The sequence below is a fragment of the Cibotium barometz genome, chromosome 6, assembly GCF_041138505.1.
Source record: "Cibotium barometz isolate CiBa-2024 chromosome 6, ASM4113850v1, whole genome shotgun sequence".
NCBI lineage: Eukaryota > Viridiplantae > Streptophyta > Polypodiopsida > Cyatheales > Cibotiaceae > Cibotium > Cibotium barometz.
The window spans coordinates 25799480-25822321 of record NC_141051.1 but is presented as its reverse complement, the minus strand read 5'-3'; the positions used below and the strand labels follow the sequence as shown (position 1 = coordinate 25822321).

General features: G+C 45.6%; 1 protein-coding gene across 2 annotated transcripts in view; it reads left to right on the top strand.

Annotated features, from left to right (window-relative positions):
• LOC147637570 (serine/threonine-protein kinase STY13-like) overlaps positions 1 to 20836 on the top strand; it is a 32131-nt gene extending 11295 nt beyond the window's left edge. The window contains exons 4-7 of one of the 2 annotated variants that reach the window (XR_015266056.1): positions 19178 to 19302; positions 19396 to 19554; positions 19636 to 20169; positions 20484 to 20836. Coding sequence is in view for 1 of the 2 variants with exons in the window: in XM_086799369.1 (XP_086655495.1) it covers positions 19178 to 19302; positions 19396 to 19554; positions 19636 to 19962 (611 nt within the window). In the remaining variant the exon portion in view is untranslated. Of the gene's footprint in view, positions 1 to 19177; positions 19303 to 19395; positions 19555 to 19635; positions 20192 to 20483 lie in introns of those variants that run through there. The other variant, XM_086799369.1, reaches the window with a different exon arrangement.
• The last annotated feature ends 2006 nt before the right edge of the window (positions 20837 to 22842 follow it).

The following is a 22842-nucleotide window of genomic DNA, read 5'->3' as shown; positions in this document are numbered from 1 at the left end:
GCAGGTGCACGTCTGCACTAGATCCAGGCTCCAAGACCATAGAGCTCTCACAAACTCGCGAGACTCTATAATACAATAACTAACCTTGGCCACCCTTTTATAGGCTCTTGGCCGGTCATCGGGCGTCCACACTTGGCCGCCCGCCCGTCCATACTTGGGTGCCCGCCCGTTAGTATTTCCCTAACTCAGCTCGTCAATCAGCCTGCCTAGTTCCAAGCTTCCCCAAGCCTCGAAACTAGTCTTGCATGCGTATAGCACACGGTAGATACGCACTGTGCACATGACAGTAACCATAAGCTTCATCATATGGTGTAAACTGCACCGTCCTTCCTCCTCCTTTGAATTCCTTAGCTTTGCGCTTACCTTTCTTTCCTTTCTTTCCATGCCGTGGGGAGGGTGACCTAGAAGAAGAAGAAGAAGAAGAAGAAGAAGAAGAAGAAGAAGAAAAAGAAGATGATGAGGAAGATGAAAGGTTTGATGAAGAAGATGGGCTCTTGGACCTTTTCCGACTATGTCGGCTTTTTCCACGATGAGAGTGGGCTGATTTGGAATGGCTCCTCTTCCTTCCACGTGAAGATAGAGGACTGGGTGATCTCTTTGATGAAGACTTTTGATTATCAGCCGCATTCTCCTTTGTTGGTTGCTCATCCCCTTTCTTCATTTGCTCGATCTTCTTAGATAGTTGCTCAAAGATTCTCATCAAGTCGGGATCTTGGAGAAGAGTGTCCAAATTGGTCATGGCCATGTGGGTTCTCGGGTTTTCTTGGGTTTGCCTTGCACATTTGGTGGCTCAATCCTCTTCTTGGTGGTGAGTGCTTCCCATTGCTTGAAGAAAAAGCAAAAAGCACCGCATGTTTGTTCTCATACCACTGTAACAGGCCTTCGTAAGGGCTGTGGCACGGGCACCTAGCTTATATTCAAGAAAACAACAAATTCATGCATAAAATCTTTAGAAAATCTGAAAATAAACAGAAGAGAGAGTAGAGAGAGAAGACACCACACTAGGGGTCGGAATAGCCTTGGTCTGACCCCCCCTCCGAGTTATATTAGATAAAACCCCTTGGAGGAGTCTTGAGCATAGTAACATGGGACGGGGAACGTAATGGGGAACGGGGACGGCATACAAAATATGCAATTTTAAGTAAGCACTCATTCAAGAAACTTAACAATACTAAAACAAAGTCACTTTACACTTCCAAAGCATCAATATTAAGTCATACTAGCAAAAAAATGGGTGTTACAAAAAAGGAGATCGGGCAAAGGCTAAAGCAAAAGACAAGGGCAAAGGCCTAGGCCCTAACCACGTAAGTGGCATACAAAAAAGAGACTATCACTAGAGTAGTACAAATGTCAAAAAGTCTCAAGCAGCATGTGAAGTGCTGGCCTCACGATCATGGGTCCCTGCAATGCCTGCAGGCTCCATAGAGATGTCCTCCACTTTCTCCTCCAACTCCTCATCATCCTGAGACATCTCCCACTCGATAAATGCATCAGCCTTTGCAGTTGCACTCTTGCAAAGCATTCGCAAGTTTGCACTCACAAAGACTAGATCATTTGCCCGTTCCACCCCAAGACGGTTCCTCTTCTTCGATGCAATGTGATTGTATGAGCTCCAAAGTTGCTCTAGGCAAGATGAACTCACTACCTGGCTGAGAATGCAGATGGCTAGATGCTGAAGCTCAGGTCCATCCTAACCAAAATCTTCCCACCACAAAGCAGCCCCAACTTTGAAGCGATGATCCTGTGCATCCATGTCTCCATAAGAGCCTTGAAAGCTCCTATACCTGGACAACTGGTCATGGATCTTTTGCCTAACATTTGGGTCAGGCACAAGTTGAGTCAAAACAAGTCTCCATAGCTGGCTCACCTCTACGTCACTTTCTTGCCCTTTACCCTGAAACTCAGGGTCCACCACAAGGGGTGGTCCGTGTAAGTGAGGGCATGATGAGCAACTCCCCTATGGGAGGACCCAGGCCTAGAAGCCCCTGTCAAGGTGTCTACAAATGAGTAAGAGCTTGGCCTTATATAGCCCCTACTGGAGCTAGCTGACTTGCTCTAGAAAAAAGACCCACGACTGGACAAAATAAACATGTGAAAAATGGGTGGCCAACCCTACAACCAAGGGCCTTGAGTAGAGGGAAAAATATGGTGCTGCCCGGGATAAATCTGGGCACCCCTGATACACAACTTGGGCACACTACCAGGAGATGAATAATGCTAACAGCCCCTCTCAGATCCTGGGAGAGAAACCGGTCCAAGGAGCTGGAAAAGGAAACCTCCAAAGCAAGTCGAGAAGTCGATTTGCTCCCGCCTCTGCCACGTACTCCAAGAAACTACTCCCGATCTAGAAGTCCTGCAAAATCCAAAAAAATGAACCACCAGATGTCCATATCTCCAACCCAATCTTTATCACACTAGTCCACACAATGTGCTCCCTCTTCAACCCAAGAAAGGATGTCGTCTGACTCTCTACCTCCAAGAAAAAATCTGCTCCTTAGAGAACACTGCCAAACTGTCTCCCCGTTGGCACCCCCTCTAGACACCCTAGAGGCCCACAATGTCTACATCAGCCATGGTACTCAAGCCTCCATCTCTAAGCTTGTTGAGCACCAATCTCCAGATACAAGGTTTCCGGATCTCCATGTATGATTGTATCCCTTGGTCCAAGAATGCCTCAGTCTTGCTAACACTCCAAGTGGAAGGAACTTACCTCCAGCACAGTAGCTGACAATCTTGCTGGCACCTGACCTTTAAAACCTGTATCCATAACTCGCCGTTGCGTGATGGGACTACTACTCACACACTCCTATGAGTCACCTAATCACATGGCAACACCCCCCTGAGCTCTTTGGTGTTAACTATGACACTGAGCTCAAGAAAGTTCTCCTGCCAAAACCTGACACCCCCAGCTAGTCACGTGTCCATGTGGGACCAAACATCCACAACTCTTCATCCCAAAGCACAATTTGATGTCAATCATCTGCTCCAAACTGCTGCTCCACTGGTACCTACCTCTACCCAATGAACCTGTACACCTGCCATGCATCCTGTTCCCATCGTGCAATTGAGCAAGTACATGTGAACCTCGACAACAGCTCTCGTCACCAAGTGACCTAGCCTGCCTTTGCATGAATGCCAATATCAACCTGTACACCAAGCTCCCAAATCAATGCTCATCCTAGGGATGAAGACTCCTGTGCCTGTACCCTGTAATCCAAAAGGCCATCTACCTAGTTGCTCACCTTGCCAAGTAACCACAACCCCCTCTCAAGGTGAACACCCTGAGAACCTAAAGGAAACACCTGTACACCAGCAAAACTATGCTGAACTGGCACAAACTCATAGACCCCCTCTGCTGTCAAGAAAGGACTAATTGTCTCCACACACACCTCGAGGATGTGAATCCAAGTGTGCACCCATGAGTCTGAAAACTCTGACAAAGCAAAGATTGGCCGAGCAAGGACTAAGGCCATGTGGGAAGGCACCATTCCTGGAAAAGAACACCTGCCTCCACTGCCTCCAAAAACACAGATGAGATAATGCAAAAAGTGCTGCTGTAACCAGCCGGCAGCACGTGTACCAAGAAGAATGCCGCACCTCCTCCTCTGGACCATGTTGCCCAGCACCCCCTTTGGAGAAAAACACAGCCATGCTGCCCAGCATCTCCTCTGGAGAAAAACACTGCCATGCTGCCCAGCATCTCCTCTAGAGAAAAAATGCAGCCAGGCTGCCCACCTTCAGAGAAAAAAACGCAGCCATGCTGGCTGCCCTTCACCTGCTCACAAGGGCAGAAAACGCAGCCACAAGAGTACCTACTCTGGCCGCCCCAGTCCTGCAGAAAACGCAGCTAGAAGGGGCTACCCTGAATGTAACCATATGGTCCATCTTCGTTTCTGGAGCCACTTCTATGGGACTGTCAGTCCATAGAGCGGCCAGATTTGTGCCATGTTCACATGGGGCTAGGCCAGTGTCCCATGTGAAAGGGCTAGTTTTATGGTGTCACATGGACGGGAGCCAGATCAGTGCCACCTGTGTGCGACCAGTGCTGCGTCACATGGACGGGAACCAGTTTCGTGTCACCCGTGTGATTTGCTTCGTGCTGTATGGACGGGAGGCTGTTGGTGCCACCTCTGTATGGCCAGGATGGTGTCTTACCTATGGGACTGTCACTCCATAGGAAGACTGTAACTCGCGGCAGGTGCCCGGGGGACTAGGGCCTTTGACACACTTGTTGATACCATCAATGCATATTAAAACATTTAAACATGGCCAGAGCCTTAACACATATCCATCATCACTTTGCATAAAACATAAAGTTGGACAAAACATCCACAAATGCTGAAAATGGAGCTTGCACACGTGACACCACATAGAGGCCAGAATGGGCCGACCCCCCCCCCCCCCCCCCCCCCCCCCCTCTCCCCCCTTGGAGTATTTTATTACCCAAGGAGAATAATATCATGTACAAGCTTTGTACTCTCCCCACGGGAGATGCCAGATTATCCATATACAAATGCCATAACACAACCCAACATGAGGCAACCAAGCCGGAACATAGGCTGTAGAAATGCCGAGCCAACAACATAATCCATATACCTCCGTGTGGTACTGATTCTTCCCCAAAAACCACGGGTCTTCACGCAATAGAGTTGGTACAGCAAGTACAACTCTCCACTCAGCTCGTATAGTAGATACAATGGTTGGTACAGCCGGTATAGTGGTTGGTACAGTAGGTACAGTGGCTGGTACAGTCGGTACGGTGGTTGGTACATCAGGTACAGTAAGTACAAATGCTGGTACACCATGTACAGTGACTAGTACAGTAGGTATAGTGGTTGGTATAGCAAGTACAGTAAGCACAAATGCTGGTACAGTCGGTACCGTGGTTGGTACATCAGGTACAACAAGTACAAATGCTGGTACAACATGTACAGTGACTAGTACAGCAGGTACAATGGCTGGTATAGCAAGTACAGAAGTTGGTACAGTCGGTACAATGGGTGGTACAGCAAGTACAACAAGTACAAGGATTGGTACAACCAGCACAATGGCTGGTACAGTAGGTACAAAGGCTGGTACAACAAGTACAATGGCTAGAAATCATAATAAATGATTAAATACCCTTGCCTTCAGTATTTCTTCGGGATGGAAGCCTCCAAAACAGTCCCCAACAGCCGGTATTCTTCGTGGGCAGCCTTCAAGAGAGAGAGAGAAAGAGAGTAGCCATCATTAGGGCAGCCTGTAACGGTGGTAGAGGCTAGTGTGCAGCAAGAGAGAGCCTCCATTAATGAAGAGAGAGGGCTCCAATTTATAGATTTGGGCCTCCCATGAGCTAAAATGGCAAGAGAAAGCTACAATGACAAGTGGAGAGCCACACAATAGCTGTAGTGACAAGTGTGAGGCCACTTGTCTCACTTTGATCCACTTTCTAACAAGTGTCAGGCCACTTGTCTCACTTTGGTCCAGTTTCTTGCCACATGTTCCAATCTAAGAGATGGGTCCTTCCATAAACTTTATCTCTAAAAATATCCCAACTGGTAGACATTCTATCATAGGTACTTTGCCAACTCTAGGTATGTGCTCAATTCCAGATGTAATGACGCGAACAGAATTTTCATCGGAGTCAGGCCAAAAATAGAAACTCTCCTAAATTTTAGGAGTGTGGTCCTTTGTATGCTAGGATAATCCCCCATTCCCAAAGCTTGTACTTTCCAAATATTTAGACATCCTGGAGTCCACCAAACTCCTTTCATATTGGGAAATGTCCAGGCTAGTTGCATCCTCCCAAACTTCTTAGAAGTTGTCTGCAACTTTAAGCTTCAAGATATAATCATGTCCCATCAAGTGGGCGAGACAAGACAGTCTCAAAAATCCAATATAACTAAAGAATCCATGTCCCAAAGAAATGGGTGAGACTAAATAAGTCTCGATAATACCAATATCAAAATCATGTCCCAAAATAAATGGGCGAGAATTCCGTGGAAGATATGCTAGACACAGGCACAAGAACCAATGGTGTCTCAATCACTTATATCATTGAGATAATCATATGCCAATGATAATCACCAACCAGGTGCTAAGACACTTAAATAAGTGCCATGCACAAGAAACTAGTGCCTCGCATAGAAACATGTGCTATGCACACAAACTGGTGCCATTCAAGAGCACAAACCATGGTGACAGAAAAGCTGGATCTCCATAGTCCTTGGCATAGACATAAGTCCCATGCCAACCAGGCGTTATGTCCACTTTACCACTTGCACTCCGTGTTAGTACTTTGACCACACACCTTGGATGAGAGGTGGGCTCAAGTAACAAGATAAAACAATCACTCGCAGGCATTGATAACTTGGTGTTCCATAAGCATTTCTGCTACACATAGTTTATAGGCATTTCGGCCACCAACTCACACTACTCTCTCAAGTGCCCATGTTCCCTTCCATCTGCTCTCTATTGTTCCACCCACACATGGTAGAAACAATCTTCAAGAGAGCACGTAGGACAAGAGAACACTACACAGGGTATGTTGTGCTTGTCACTATCCTTTGAAGTGCCCATGTTCCCTTCCATTTGCTCTCTATTGTTCCACCCACTCATGGTAGAAACAATCTTCAAGAGAGCACGTAGGACAAGAGAACACTACACAGGGTATGTGAACAATGAGTTTCATAAGTCCAATGCATCCCAAATAAAGGGAGCCAAAAAGAATAATCCATAAACCTGAGGATAGATCCAAATCCCTAGAAAAGAAGTCCAGGAATCCATAGACCTGTATACCATAATCCTTGTATACCATAAATCTTACCACATACTCCGTGCTAACCACACATCTTGGAGTAGAGGTGGACTTTATCCATAAAAGCATCATATCCATGAGATATCCAAAGATTTCTTCTCTATAAACTCGGACAGATTCATCCATAGAAATTGCTTGTGAAGCCCAATATCTATATAAATCTCGTCCAAGAAAGAAATCTCCATAGATATAATCCATCCCAATAAAGGGAGCCATAAACAATGTTTCCCTGAAACCATCTCAAGGCAAACAACACCACCTTTCTCCTTGCATGGCTATACAAGGGTTAGTGAACATCAAAACCACTTCATAGTAAATAGCCAAAGCACCAACTTTGCAAACTCAAAGTATACTTAGCTTTTCTTTGCCAGGTTGGTCATGAAGCCAAAAGAAATATCTCGTCACCATATCCTTAAGATATCCCGAGATATATCTCCATATAGCTTGCGTGTAAGCTTGATAATATAATCCACAATATCCATATGGAAAGAGTGCTAAACGTGTGCACATAAAGCCAACTCCACACTTCCAAGATAAAATTTTGTGAATTCATAAATCCTTAGATCAACAAGCTGTCTACTGCTCATGCTCTTGTTTCATGAGCTATGAAGCGGTTAGCCATGCTTAACAGCAATGATGGTAAGTGTGGTCCCCGCTTGAGATCTTTTCTCTTCCTTATTGATAGTAGGAAGCCTCCGCTTCCAAGAAAGCCTATGCTCTGATACCAATGTAACTCGCGGCGGGTGCCCGGGGGACTAGGGCCTTTGACACACTTGTTGATACCATCAATGCATATTAAAACATTTAAACATGGCCAGAGCCTTAACACATATCCATCATCACTTTGCATAAAACATAAAGCTGGACAAAACATCCACAAATGCTGAAAATGGAGCTTGCACACGTGACACCACATAGAGGTCGGAATGGGCCGGACCCCCCTCCCCCCTTGGAGTATTTTATTACCCAAGGAGAATAATATCATGTACAAGCTTTGAGGGCCTTACTCTCCCCACGGGAAATGCGGGATTAACCATATACGAATGCCATAACATAGCGCAACACGAGGCAACCAAGCCGTAACATAGGCTGTAGAAATGCCGAGCCAACAACATAATCCATATACCTCCGTGTGGGTACTGATTCTTCCCCAAAAACCACGGGTCTTCATGCAATAGAGCTGGTACAGCAAGTACAACTCTCCATTCAGCCGGTACAACAGGTACAATGGTTGGTACAGCCGGTATAGTGGTTGGTACAGCAGGTACAGTGGTTGGTACAGTCGTTGCGTGGTTGGTACAGTAGGTACATCAAGTACAAATGTTGGTACAACATGTACAATGACTAGTACAGTAGGTATAGTGGTTGGTATAGTAAGTACAGAAGTTGGTATAGTCGGTACAATGGGTGGTACAGCAAGTACAACAAGTACAAGGATTGGTACAGCCAGTACAATGGCTGGTACAATAGGTACAAAGGCTGGTACAACAAGTACAATGGCTAGAAATCATAATAAATGATTAAATACCCTTGCCTTCAGTATTTCTTCGGGATGGAAGTCTCCAAAACAGTCCCCAACAGCCGGTATTCTTCGTGGGCAGCCTTCAAGAGAGAGAGAAAGAGAGTAGCCATCATTAGGGCAGCCTGTAACGGTGGTAGAGGTTAGTGTGCAGCAAGAGAGAGCCTCCATTAATGAAGAGAGAGGGCTCCAATTTATAGATTTGGGCCTCCCATGAGCTAAAATGGCAAGAGAAAGCTACAATGACAAGTGGAGAGCCACACAATAGCTGTAGTGACAAGTGTGAGGCCACTTGTCTCACTTTGATCCACTTTCTAACAAGTGTCAGGCCACTTGTCTCACTTTGGTCCAGTTTCTTGCCACATGTCCCAATCTAAGAGATGGGTCCTTCCATAAACTTTATCTCTAAAAATATCCCAACTGGTAGACATTCTATCATAGGTACTTTGCCAACTCTAGGTATGTGCTCAATTCCAGATGTAATGACGCGAACAGAATTTTCATCGGAGTCAGGCCAAAAATAGAAACTCTCCTAAATTTTAGGAGTGTGGTCCTTTGTATTCTAGGATAATCCCCCATTCCCAAAGCTTGTACTTTCCAAATATTTAGACATCCTGGAGTCCACCAGATTCCTTTCATACTGGGAAATGTCCAGGCTGGTGACAAAGACCAGGACATTTATTAATATTTGTCGCGCCAGTTTTGTACCCGACAGGAACCTCTTGTATAAGTTTCATGAAAGGGAGATTTCGTCCACTATTTGTGCACATGCATTTATGCCTACATACATAAATTTGTTTTTGCATGACTTGTTTGTGTGTGTCTGCTTGTTATGCCGTGCCAGTACACTGGACGGGGACGCCCCCAGTGTACCGTGGAATGCTGTTTGCTGACTTGGTGGTGTGGCGTGTGAACAAGTGGTAAGTATTACCATTTTGGTCCTTTTAAAATGTAAAATCCATAAACTATGGTTAACTTTAATGTTTATAAGCTAATGTGTTCACACACATTTAAAAAGGGGCTGGACATTTTCTTTTGGATGGTGCCCATAAGTGTTAATTATGTATTAAGGTATTATAACCTTTGATAAGCCTTTTGCATGGAACATTATTGGAAACTGCCCACGTGTGAGGTTGGTGGGTTTTCTCTCTCCATCGCCTGCAGTCTTTTCTCTCCATCGCCTGTGGTGTGCTGCTGTTGTACCCGACTGCTGTCCACGCTTGTACAAGTTGCTGTATCCGACTGTACCACGCTTGTACCAGCTACTGTACTTGGCTGTTGTACCCGCTTGAAGTTGCCCATGTGTACCTGCTGGCTGTCCTTGTGTACCTGTTGACTGTCCTTGTGTACTTGCTGTACTTGTTGCAAGTACATGTACTTGCATAGTACCTGGTTGGTTGTACCTGCACACATGTGAAGTACTTGATGTGCTTGATTGTACCTGCTATAAATTGTACCGATTGTATCTGGATTGTACTCACCGTACTAGGTGCTCTCATATTTTTTTTCACATTTGTATAAATCTGAAATTTGCTAATTTAAAATTTAGAAAATGCTTTAAGTTGTGTAGTGCAAGAGCATGGCATGTATATGCTGACCATGTTCAGGAAATTCTTCCTGGTGTGGCTAGTATATTTCCTGTGTGGTGTTGTTAACTGCGCTCTCAGAGCTTCTGAGAGCCAGTGAAGGTTAGACTCACTAGGAAATTTGGGAGCAAAGCTCATTGGGGAGAACTAGGCCACGTTCCCTCCACGGTGTACCCCTTGGCTTGCGTTAGTACGGGCGTGCCTGTTGGTGCACGGTCATGGAAGACCAGTGAAAGGCAGGTGTCCACCCAGTGAAGATGGGAATGAGCTTGTGATTTGGGGCTACTCCGACCAACATCTCTTCATCGCCTTGAACTAGTTTTATTTGGTTGTTTTCACTCCCTTGTGGAGAAATCTGGCCTGTCAGTCCCGTGACACTTGTACAAATATATATACTCCAAGAAATACAAAAAGTATTGAGGGGGGGACCCATTCTGGCCCTAGTGCTGGTGTCATTTGTATTTTCAGTATTTCCAGTATTTGTGTTTGCTGATGTTGCTTCCATTGTTTAATAACAGTTAAATTAAGTGTTCTAAATATGTGTATATTGTCTTCCGATCTATAGGCCTCCTGTAGGGAGTGGTCACACTGTACCTCCTCTAGCCGCCCTAGACAAGACCAAAACACTCCCTCCTCTTTTGCAACCAGCAGAATCAGAAAACGCAGAAATCCTTCTCTCATAAAAAACGCTAGAACACCTTCTGTAGAAGAGCCTCAACCCGGTGCTCTGATACCATGTCAAAAGTTTGCAGCGGAAAGCGTGAGACATAGGCACAGAGAGAAAGAAAACAAATCTGCATAATGATGAAGAAGCAATGATACAAACAACCCTGTGCAAGGGGTGGTCCCCGTAAGTGAGGGCATGATGAGCAATTCCCCTAAGGGAGGACTTGGGCCTGGAAGCCCCTGTCAAGGTGTCTACAAATGAGTAAGAGCCTGGCCTTATATAGCCTCTACTGGAGCTGGCCGACTTGCTCTAGAAAAAAGACACACGACTGGACAAAATAAACATGTGAAAAATGGGTGGCCAACCCTACAACCAAGGGCCCTGAGTAGAGGGAAAAATATGGTGCTGCCCGGGATAAATCTGGGCACCCCTGATACACAACTTGGGCACACTACCAGGAGATGAATAATGCTAACAGATCTTTCAACCTCCATAGCTTAGAACATTCAACAAGGTCTTTGCATCTTGGCCACCTCTTTTTTTTTTTCCCCCCTAGAAAAAGATCCTTCTATTAGTTAATGAAAAACAGCCACGATGGGCTAAATACAACCACGAAGGGCTAGATACACCCTCGCCTCATGTACAAGGCGGGGATCAAATAATCAAAAGATAGAGAGAGATGCATTTCTCCTCCGCCTGCTCTATGAAGAGAAGGCTATCTCACACAGGGGGTGTTAGCAGTCATCTCCTGTCTGTACATTCTCTCACAGAGGGCCTTTGTTGTGGGTGTGCCCGCCCATTAGGTGTTTCTCCATTTTCCCCCTATTTTTCCTTGTATTTTCCCCTGTTTTTAGTGGTCGTGGGGCAGTAGATGCTGGCTGCCTATTTTTCTGGTTTGGCCAACTATGTTCAGTGCTGGCCGACTTGGTTTTTTCCTAGCCGATTGCTGTTTTTGGGTCGTGAGCATATGGGGCTGCTGTCGTCCTGTTTTGGGCTGGCCGAACAGCAGCCTGGACCATATATATATAGTGGGCATGGCCGCCACACCTATTGTATTGGGTATGTGTACCGGATCTTGTATATAGAGCAGAGTTCATACAACTTCTCTCTCTCTCTTCTGTGTTTGCTCTTCTCCACACAGTTCAGCGTTTTCTAGGTTGGTGGTTCTCTCTTGCGTTTGCTCATCTTCATTGTTGGTGTCTTACTACGTTGTGCTCTTAGCAATTTGTCTCATATCCGTTGCGTATTCCGACATGGTATCAGAGCCCCATGTGGCTTGAAGGATGGAGACATTGGAGAGCTTGCGGGACTGTTTCTTGAAGACCTTGGAGCTTGCGGGACTGCTTTTTTTTCTTTTTTTTGGTGTTGATTGAAGATCTCTTGGGCTGTTCGGGACTTGGAGATTGGGTAGAAGGCGGCCATCACCGTTGGACAGCCACCTTGCAAATTAGTTGCAGCCTCTTCTTCATTTTTTTTCCCACCCACCTTCCCTTCACAAGATCAAAGTACCCCCCCCCCCCCCCCCCCCCCCCCGAGATGGTAGACTTGCTTGAGATGGTTGAGAAGCACGTGAAGATCCCTACTCTCCCCACGTTCCCGGTGCATCTAGAAGGTTATGATGGAGTCTGTATTGGAGTCTTATGACTTGGCTGATTTCATTATTGTTGGTGTTCCACGGCTAGAGTTGGAGGACGGGGAGTTGTTACCCTAACGGGAGGCTTAGGCACAGTTGTGGGATCGTGTCAATGCCTGTGTGCGTTCTTTCATCTTCCTTAATTGCACACCATAGGTGATTAATCATATTAAACATATGACGCCAGTTGATATTGTGCTTATTCTTTCTATCTTTAGTGGTGCATTTTTCCTATCAACTACTGATTTGCTGTACTAATTCTTTCTATTTGCTACTTCCCTTAGTGCTAGGCTTCATTATGGCTGAGTCTGCCCTGCATCTCCGGAGGTTTGACAGAAACTCAGTACGAAGGGCTTTCTGTGAATATATGCTCATGTGTGTGTGTGTATGTGTGTGGAGCGCGTGTGTGAGACCATATCTTGATACAGAGTTCTACACCCACTATTGGACACTGATGACGTTAGTGGGGATGTCGTAGTATCTAGTCCATACTATGCATAATGGAGTTGATAGTTATATAGTCTTGTGGGTTGACTACCATGAGTATATAACATGCACGTTCCTAAAAGATGAATTTGGGCATGTTCTTGGATTCATCTAGGTATATAATTCAGCCATATTAGCGGACATGCAGATTTCACATTGTGAAGTTTTCGTCCGAGTTTCGGCCAGTTGATATTGTGCTTATTCTTTCTATCTTTAGCGGTGCATTCGCCCTATCAACTACTTATTTGCTGTACTAATTCTTTCTATTTGCTACTTCCCTTAGGGCTAGGCTTCATTATGGCTGAGTCTGCCTTGCATCTCTGGAGGTTTGACAGAAACTCAGTATGAAGGGCTTTGTGTGAATATATGCTCTTATGTGTGTGTGTGTGTGTGTGTGTGGAGTGCGTGTGTGAGAGCATATCTTGATACAAAGTTCTACACCCACTATTGGGCACTGATGACGTTAGTGGGGATGCCGTAGTATCTAGTCCATACTATGCATAATGGAGTTGATAGTTATATAGTCTCGTGGTACAATGAATGCATTGAAATCTCCAAAAAGCAGCTTATAGCCCACCTTTTCTTGAGCATCCCTAGGAAGCTCTTGCATAGGATCTCCCTGGCAGGCCACGATGTGGTGGCCAACCATATTCTCGTTATGCTGGAATTTGAGGAGGCCAATCCGCATGACTACCATGAGTATATAACATGCACGTTTCTAAAAGGTGAATTTGGGCATGTTCTTGGATTCATCTATATATATAAAACGTTGGCCACAGGGATTTGGCAGCATTTGGCTTCTCTGTGTAACAGGATATCGCCCATGAAGCGGATTTCCTTGGAAGGGGGGGGTACGCTATGGAGGTGAGTGGAGTACAGTGAGGGGATACAATATCATGCGGGACGGGGGGGTACACTATGGAGGTGCCTCCATCTCATAATATGTGCCGCATCGGACGCTGGCGGATCTCCTCAATATCCTCTGTGGTCAGCACCCTGACTGGGTGTCCTGCATGTCTCGCAAGAATAATCCGAATCCGCCGCTGCAACCTCTGTCTATGCTGGGATGCCCTCCTCCGTAGTCGTGGGCGTTTGGACCACCCAAGCTCAATCGCACGATCAATCAGTGTACCGCTGGTGTGGGCGGTATCCATGTCCTGTTGCTGCTGTGGTCCATCTGGCGCAGTGATGGCTGGACTAAAGAAGTCTGTAATGTGCCTCTGAGTTTGGCTCTCTGTGCGCCTAAGCAGGCTATCTCTATATCTCCGCAGCTCAAGCAAGAACAATCCCAAACACCTCTGGTCATGGTACCCCATGACTCTGGAAAGTGGTCCAAAACGCTCTCTGAATAAACAGTGGAAACGACCACGTATCTCATAGTATGCAGTACAATGGCATATATAATGCAGCTCTGTCTCTGGCTCCCCATGGCATATTCGGCATATCCTGGCCTCAGCTGGTATACCTCTATATCGGCCAATCTCAATCTCAAGCTGGTGTGAGGATGTGCGAATCTGACCAATAGCACATCGTACTGCATGAGACAAGTGTACATCCATGTAACTGGGTCTGATCACAAAACCATTTGCTGTGAGCTGAAGAAAATGCTCTCTGTAGAAAGCCATCTTCGTGCCCAGCTCCTCAGTCGGCTGTATCCATGTCCTCCTAATGTCCAGCTGAACTAAATCCTGACGGATGAGTCTGGTAATCTCTGTCCGTGTGAGAGTGAGAGAGGGTGCCTCGAGAGAATACTGGAAGGGAGGCAATCTGTCCATGCTAAAACCATGTGCCTGGAACCAAGATGTGCCTGGAACCAAGAGAGAGGGGGGTTTGATGGTCACTTGAGCAAGACTCAAGAGAGGGGGGGGCTTGATGGTCACTTGAGTCTTGACTGTAATGAGAGCCTTGAGAGAAGCTTAGGGGGTGGGCATTTTATAGGAATGTTCAATGGGCCAAGCAAAGGCCTAAACACATGTGACATGTGACATGTGACATGTGACATGGGCCACAAAGCAAGCCAAAAACGGCCAGAAAATGGCCCTTAAAACGGTCATAAAACAGCTACAAAACTGCGCAGTGCAATGGCTATAAACGGCTAATCGTACTGTACGATATCGTATGGTATCGTACCGTACGAACCAGTTCGTATCGGTACGAGAAACAACTATGCTGCTAGGCTACAATACTATTGCAAATCTCCCATCTTTGACATGAGCCCGGCCTCTAGTGGTCAGTAGATGGGGCTATGATTGGTATTGCCGAAATGCGGAGGTGAGAAACCTGAAGGGCAAGCCCCCCACCGTCCTCCTCATAAGACCTGGAAACCTCAGCCTCTGTGGCCCAAGCGATGGTGTCCCATGATGTAATGATCCGGGTCGAGGTCCTATCCATTGTGAAGATGCGGAGAATCCATTGCCAAACTTGCTGAGCCTTCGGGCAATCCCAAGGACAATGTCGTTGAGACTCCTGAGGGTGGCCGCACCTCGTGCAAGCTGCTGGTCGACCTCCAATGGCCAACCACGTGCCAACCGCCAAGCTCTTGTGTGCCATCAGCTAGAGAAAGAGGGTGATCTTTTGAGGTCGAAAACTGTCCCAGAGCCTCTTCAGAGAAAACGTTGGGAGAGGCCCCATGACTGCCAATGTACTGTTGCTGCTGGGGTGCCATCAATCTTTGGCATCTGAATCCTGCGCCCTAGCCACACTGTATATGCAAAAAAGGGGGCATCCAAAGTCTCCTCCTGATTAGTAGGATCATGCCAAGTCCACTCTCCTGGGTCCCATTGGAGGCGCTTGAGAGGTCGGCTCTCCCATATCCATAGCCGCCATAATCTCTCCCTGGCCACCTTGGCCAATGGGGGGTCTATGTGCCACTCCCGTGCGTGAAATCCAATCACCCTCACCCTCACCCTCTGTAAGGTGCAGCCACTAAAATCCTCCAAGAGGGGCTCGGATCTCTCTAATTTGCCATGGGAACCAATAGAAAAAGTGAGCAAACCATTGTCCTCATCCGCTCTGTGGATTGCGAAAATAATATCATGCCGGGTAAACACGCCTAGCCACAGTGGGGAAGTCGGGTCTGGGATAGGAGTCAGCCACTCGTGAGGAATAGTAGAGTCGATGTCAATGCTGAGCCTGTCTCTATCCCGGGTCCGTCTCAAGCCTCTCTCCTGAACCTTTGGGGGTAAGTGCCTGTGTGCAAGCCAATCTCCAAGGGACTTGGTAGGTCCTATACTCAACGTGTCCCATGATACATGAGGTCGGGCCCCCGACATATGGCCACTGGGTAAACAGATTAGGGGGCTAGAGACCAATGGTTGCCGAAGACGCTCCTCTGAGGCTACTGGAGCTATCTGTCTACTACTAAGGGCCGGCTTGAGGTGATCCCAAGCTCGAAGTAAATTGGCTGCAAATCTGTCCTCAAAAGCTGGGCTAAATCCACGGGCTCGCATCTCTGTGAATTCTGCGGCAAGGGCCCCCTAGACTTGGGGTGCGGGTTGAAATCCGGGCCAAGAGGAAGTCCTTCCAAGGCTCACCACCACCGGGAAGGAGTCCTCTAACAATCAGCTTGCCTAGCAGGGCGCGGTTCTGAATAGCAGGGTCAATGATGCCTAGCCCCCCTCTATGTCGTGTTTGAATGATCACTCTCCATGCCACCTTGGCCCTGGCAGGCCTCCCGTCACTGCCGGCCCATAACAAGTTTCAGATCAACCGCTGTAACTATACATGCTTGAGAGAAGGTCGAGCAAGTAGTAATGTACCACATGGTGGCAAGAAGGACCTGGTTTGCCACCACCGGTCCAGCACTCTACTAGCTAGGGAGAGCCTCGTAGAACTTCAGTACAAAAACTTCTTCCGAACGCTCAGAAGAAGAGGTGCAAGCTGCTGCTTCAGAGAGATGTCGATGCCTCCGAGATAGCGAACTGGAGTGCCCCTCCAGATGTTAGAAGTCATCTCCTGTCTGTACATATACACCAGGGCCTCTGTTGTGGGTGTGCCCGCCCGGATTAGGTGTTTTCTCATTTCTCCCAACTCCATATTTTTCCCTATTTTTTCTGTTGTGGGAGGCTGTCCTGTGCATGTCAGCTACCTCTGTATGCTGGCCGACTGCAGGATTGTGCATTCTGACACTGGCTGACTGCCCCCTGCCTCTCTCTGTTGTTTGCTGGCCGGCTTCACACGTGTGAAGGCCGACTGTTTGGTGCTGGCCGACTAGAGATGTTGCAGTCGGGTGTCTACACAGGTGCTGTCGGCTGGTCGACTGCTGGCCGATTGCACATGTGGGGCCATATAAAATGGCCCCATGGCCCCCCACTTGTTGTATCATATTTTCGGGATTTTCTTGTGTATATAGAGCAGAGTTACACGCCTCTCTTTCTCCTTCTCCGTTGCTGTATTTTTCTGCAGTGCACTTGCTCGTGTTCTTAGATTTTGTCATCATCTCCGCTGCATATTTTGACATGAGATCCACTGAAAAGCCTCAATTGGGCGCCAAGTCGGGGCAGGTGCAGAGCCTACCCAAAAACCACACGACTTGTGCCAGTTGATTTGTGCTCCTGATGTGCGACAAAAGATCTCGATCACCTCAGCGAATCTCTGGAGATTCCCCACATCTCCTGAAAGGTAAGCTGCTGTGTCATCTGCAAACTTTGAGTCCAGCAGCTGTTCCTGAGTAATGAGAGGGAGACGCAATCCTTGAAGCCCGCCTTTTGGGCTGAGAGAAAACTGCTCATGGCCTCGGCGATGAATAGGAAAAGGTAAGGTGCGAGAGGACAGCCTTGCCGGACCGAGCAAGAAAGGGGGAATCTGTCGCCATGGGCCCTTTGAATGAGAACCCGAGTGTGAGAGGTTGAGTAAAGTCCTGAAACCCCATGGATCCACTCCACGGGGAACCCCATCTGGTTCATCGTGCCCTCCAAAAAGCTCCAATCCACCCTATCGTAAGCTTTCTCAAAGTCTAGGAGTAAGACTATGAGATCCTGCTGCCGCATCTTGGCCGAAGCAGTTGCCTCCCAAGAAGGTGAAGATGTTGTCCAGAATGCTCCGATCCTGAACAAAACCTGACTGAGTGTCATGGATCAAGTCCGGGAGGAAAGGCTGAAGTCTCCGGCTAATGGCCTTGGCCAAGATCTTGTAGGCGGTCCCAAGAAGGGTGATGGGTCTCCATTGCCGGATCTCCAATCTGTCACCACTTGTGTCTTGGCCACCTTTACCCACTTGGAGGTTTCATCTACCCCCTTTCTGGTGTCTTTGTGTGTCCTTGCGGAGCCCCACATTCTCCTCTTTAATCTCAGTCCGGGTAGCCTAAATATCCTTTAGAAGGCCAACATTGGTTTCCACTAAATCCTTCTTGGCTTTCTGGATTTCTTGGCGAAGGGAAGTGCTCTTATTTTTGAGATCCTGTAACTCTTGTAGGGAAGCCCTAAGCTCTGATACCTCTGTTTTGTGTTGTAAATGTGTTATGGTCTTTAATAAAGGTCTCTCTGTTAGATCGATTCACTCCTTGTGAGTGTGACAGCTTGTGTTGCAGATATTGGTCTAATTACTAATGTGCCCAAATGAGAGGATGAAGGATGTTCGTTTTTATGCGAGGCCCTGTGGGTGACTGTCACACTTTCACTGGGACAAGCTTTCACTTCGTGCTTTGTTCTTACTCAGCCCATTCTGGCATTGGGTTCCCCTGCCCGCTCGCCCCTCCTCCCCCCCTTCCCCCTCCCTCCCAAAAAAAAAAAACTTTTTAAGTTTTTTTGTTGCGTACAAAGAAAGCTTTTGGGGTGGTGTTGCATCATCAACCTGCATCCAAAGCACAGAACACCTTCAAGAAAGCTTTTGGGGTGTTGCTGCAACATCAACCTGCATCCAAAGCATGGAACACCTGCACACATTGAGAGCACACAGAAAGTAGTTGAGGGACTCACCAACCCAACTGTAGGCCCGGCAGCTCTGGACCACCCCCGAACAAAGGAGTGTTGGACATCGGAGTGCAAAGCTTCCAGACCATGCTCGCGGATGACTGCTGAATGTATCCCATACCACATCTGGCAACCACTAGGGGCGCTGCTTCATGGGCTAGATTAGATGCAGACCCACAGTGTGTCTCAGACACAGTTACATGCACACCTACTCGCTTATTATAGGCCCTGAGCCCAATTACACCCTGCTTTTATGGAATCATCAACCCACTGTCAATAACGCACCATTAACCCATGTTACATCTTGCATGACCCTTTAGTATTATCCACTCCCTCTAGCCAATCCGTGTCAATGATGTTACAGTTGTCACAGCTCATGATAACTGAAAACAGTCAATTCTGAACTTGTAGCCAATGCATCTAAGGGTCTTTTATGATGTCGAGGAGGTCCGCTTTTGGATATGGCTACTTTTTTTCCCTTGTTGATGTGGTTAATGTTACAGCAACCTGACAAAAGCTGTGATAGGATTATGATGAAGACGACGCCAAAAATTCTAACATCTTTTTTTGCTTGGATGTAGACAATCTTCTATTGACAGCTGATCAAAAGACTGTAAAACTAGTGGATTTTGGATTGGCAAGAGAGGAGACGTTGACAGAGATGATGACAGCAGAGACAGGAACCTACAGGTGGATGGCGCCTGAGGTATGCATCACACACTTTGATAGCACATGATTATAGATTGGTGTTGGAATGATCTTATAGCATTAACTTGTTTTGTTTTTGCTTGTGATGCAGCTGTACAGTACAGTCACATTACGGAATGGGGAGAAGAAGCATTACAACCACAAAGTAGACATGTATAGCTTCTCGATTGTTTTGTGGGAGCTTCTTACCAATCGGATGCCGTTTGAGGGCATGTCCAACTTGCAGGCAGCATATGCAGCAGCTTTCAAAGTATGGATGGCTTTTGCAAGTGCAGCATTTTTGTGATTCTTATGCATGTGCCTCAGTTGTCTGACACTTTATTTTATACAGGGGACGAGACCAAGTCTTTCTGATAATTTGGACCTACCAGAGGAGTTGGTCTTTATCATGCAGTCGTGCTGGGCAGAAGATCCGAATGTCCGGCCGAACTTTGCTCAAGTGGTACGGATGTTGAATGCATTCTTGTCGACTCTTCCAGCACCTGAACAGTCTGCTCCCCAGCTGCAGATGGTCTCTAAGAGCATGCCAGTTCCAAAAGAAATGTCAAGCAGTTGTTCTACAAGAGAGAAACAAGATGAGGCTATTGATAGCAGCAATCCCGATTTGTTGGGCAAGTCAAGAAGTGGCCTCTTTGAATGCTTTCGTTACTGCATTTAGTATAATGCGACCACCTCTGATGTGCCATGGAGTTCTGCAGCAATTGCGTAAAGATGGCATTGGTTCGTTGCATATACTTTAGATTCATAAAACTCCCTCCTTTCTTACTTTGTGACAATGATTTGTACATTAGAGGGATGCAGCCTTCAAGACTTATGACAGCGGAAAAATAAGACCGCTGTAGTTGTACCATGCATGCTTAGACAGGCAGGTGTTTCATTTTTTTTAAGTAGTGTTTCCCCCCCCCCCCCCCCCCCCCCCCCCCTTCCCCCCCCTCTCTCTCTCTCTCTCTCTCTCTCTCTCTCTCTTTTTCTTTTTGGTTGTTACTGCACTTGGTTCTTTTTGGTTGTTACTGCACTTGGTTTAAATAGCTTCGTGCTTAAGTTATTGATTGATCGTGTGTTGGATCAAATATGGCCCATGTAACCGATCACAACAAATTAGTTTAGAAAGGTCAGACTAGCCTAAAAGTAGTTTGGAAAGGTCAGCACTAATTAATTCTAGCTTTTGTTTGTGTGCAGATGGAAAATGGAAAATCAAACTGTAATCTTTTGTATACTAAATTGACAATTTTGAATAGTTTGATTGGCTATTGCCAACCAAGGTGTTTTTATGTTACAAGTGACAACCGCATGACCAAATAATGAACTCAAATTAAAATGATAGCTTGATTTTATAAGGTAAGTAAGGCCATTCTAACACGATCAATTAGTTGCCTTGCTAAACATTTGTAACATGGTTTCACTCGCTTGATCTACCATAAGGTGATTTGCTATCTTACTCGTTTGAATGGGCACTTATCTTTTGTAAGACCACGTTGGAACATATAAAGTGTTATTACTTTGTGCTTAATGTCAAATAGAGAAAGTCTAAATACTTCATGCATATACTTGCTCAAGACTTGTAATAGAGGTCTGACTAATTGCTTAAGACTAGTAATAACGATTGGATCATTTTTAATTTTTGACGGCGTAGTGTGAAAACTAGTCACTTGTATATCTGTCATTTTTGATAATAAACAGTACACAATCATTCCTTTGGAGGTTACACTTTGAAAAACTTACTGTTTTGGAGCCTTGGATGTGTTTGTTTTGTTGCTCTTGATTTTATTTTGAAGTTATATTTGTATTAACATATTCTATTTTTATATCTTGGAAGGAAAAAATCTTGCGTTCTTGGTGATTTGCATAATTTTGGAGTCCATAAGGCTTTGGTCTTTATTGCATTATAACTTAGTAATTATGATTAAGAGTGGAATTTACTCTGAAAACATAAGCATTAAGCTCTATCAGGTGTGGATTATAGTAGGAAGGATAATTTTTATTTATGTATCTCATATTTTTTTTATGCATTGTTCGAAATGGTGGCATAGAAACATGCAAATTCAACAAAAAATAATAAAAAATATTGAATTACTTATTTAACAATCATTAACTAGGATTGAGATCCATAATAAATCTTTTATCAAGTTTAAAAAACCTTAAAAAACTTAAAAAAGGAAGCTAACAAGCTCTCGGGTTGGGAGATGTGACTCCCAGTCTTTTGAGAAAAGACGTGAGTCAATACATGTGAGTTGTGACTTTGGAGATGTGAGTTAGCACACGTGAGTCGTGACTTTGGAGATGGGAGTCAACCATACATGAGTATAAAGGTAGGTATACCTAATGTTGTTTCTCGTTATATAATCTATATCAACTATAATTTTTAAGATTTTTTTTATAAGTTGTAATTATTAGGGTGTTAAAGTATCATAATTATCTAATAATTGCACATCAACTTTGTCATAGGTCTAGTGTATAAAATTTTGTGTCCCAAGTAGGTTACTCATGTTCTTTTGCTTGTCATAAATCTAGTGCATAAAATTTTTACCCCAGGTAAGATCGAATTCATAAAATTAAAGTACACGAGTCTAGTTCATACAAAAAAGATGTGAATCTATATGCTTGAGTCATTAGACGTGAGACATTAGATGTGGATCAATAGACGTGAGTTAACACACGTCAACTTAGAGATAGATGAGTCAACAAACATAAGTCAACACGTGCCACACTGCGAATCAGGTGCCTGGGTGCTCACCATGACGGCTACTCCTCATAAAGGGGGCCTTATAAAATAGTCGATTCATCACCTTTAGAAACAACATGAGAGTGTTGCATTGAGCAAATGCATCACCCCCCTTGAATGTCTACCCTTAGGTGAGCCACGTCTTCGATCCAACGCCGAGTGGATGAGGATGATGCTCCAACAAATCTCTCTCCAGTGCCTTGTGAAAATGTATGCAAAATTCTCTATTGTCGGGCAATAGACAAGCTCCACCTCTCCATCCATGATAATCTTATGCACATAATGATATTGTATCTCAATGTTCCTCGTGCGAGCATGAAACACCAAGTTCTTGGCGATAGCCATGTTATTCTATTGTTGCACAACAATGCTGTCACTCACTTTTGAGCAACACCCATGTCTCTCCTAAGATCCTTCTTAATCAGACTCCTTCACATGAAAAAGCAAAGCATGCTACCTTATACTTGGCCTTTGTGGAAGAAAGTGCCACTCTAGACTGCCTTCTTTGCTGATCTAAGATGTAATTCCAGACCTAATAAGACAACAATAACCAAAATAAGATGTCCTACTCTCACAATCTCATGCCCAATCTGAGTCAAAATCTAGGCAAGGAATTGCCCAATTTGTAAGTGATGGCATACCCAATGGTACCTTTGATATATTTCAACACCCACATCCTAGCCTTTTAATGGTTCTCTTAAGACTGATTTGAGAATCTACTAAGGACACCAACTATAAAGCTGATGTTAGGACATGTATTGCGTAGAAAGATATAAATCCCCACCAACTTCTTGTACTTCATATCCATAAGTGGAG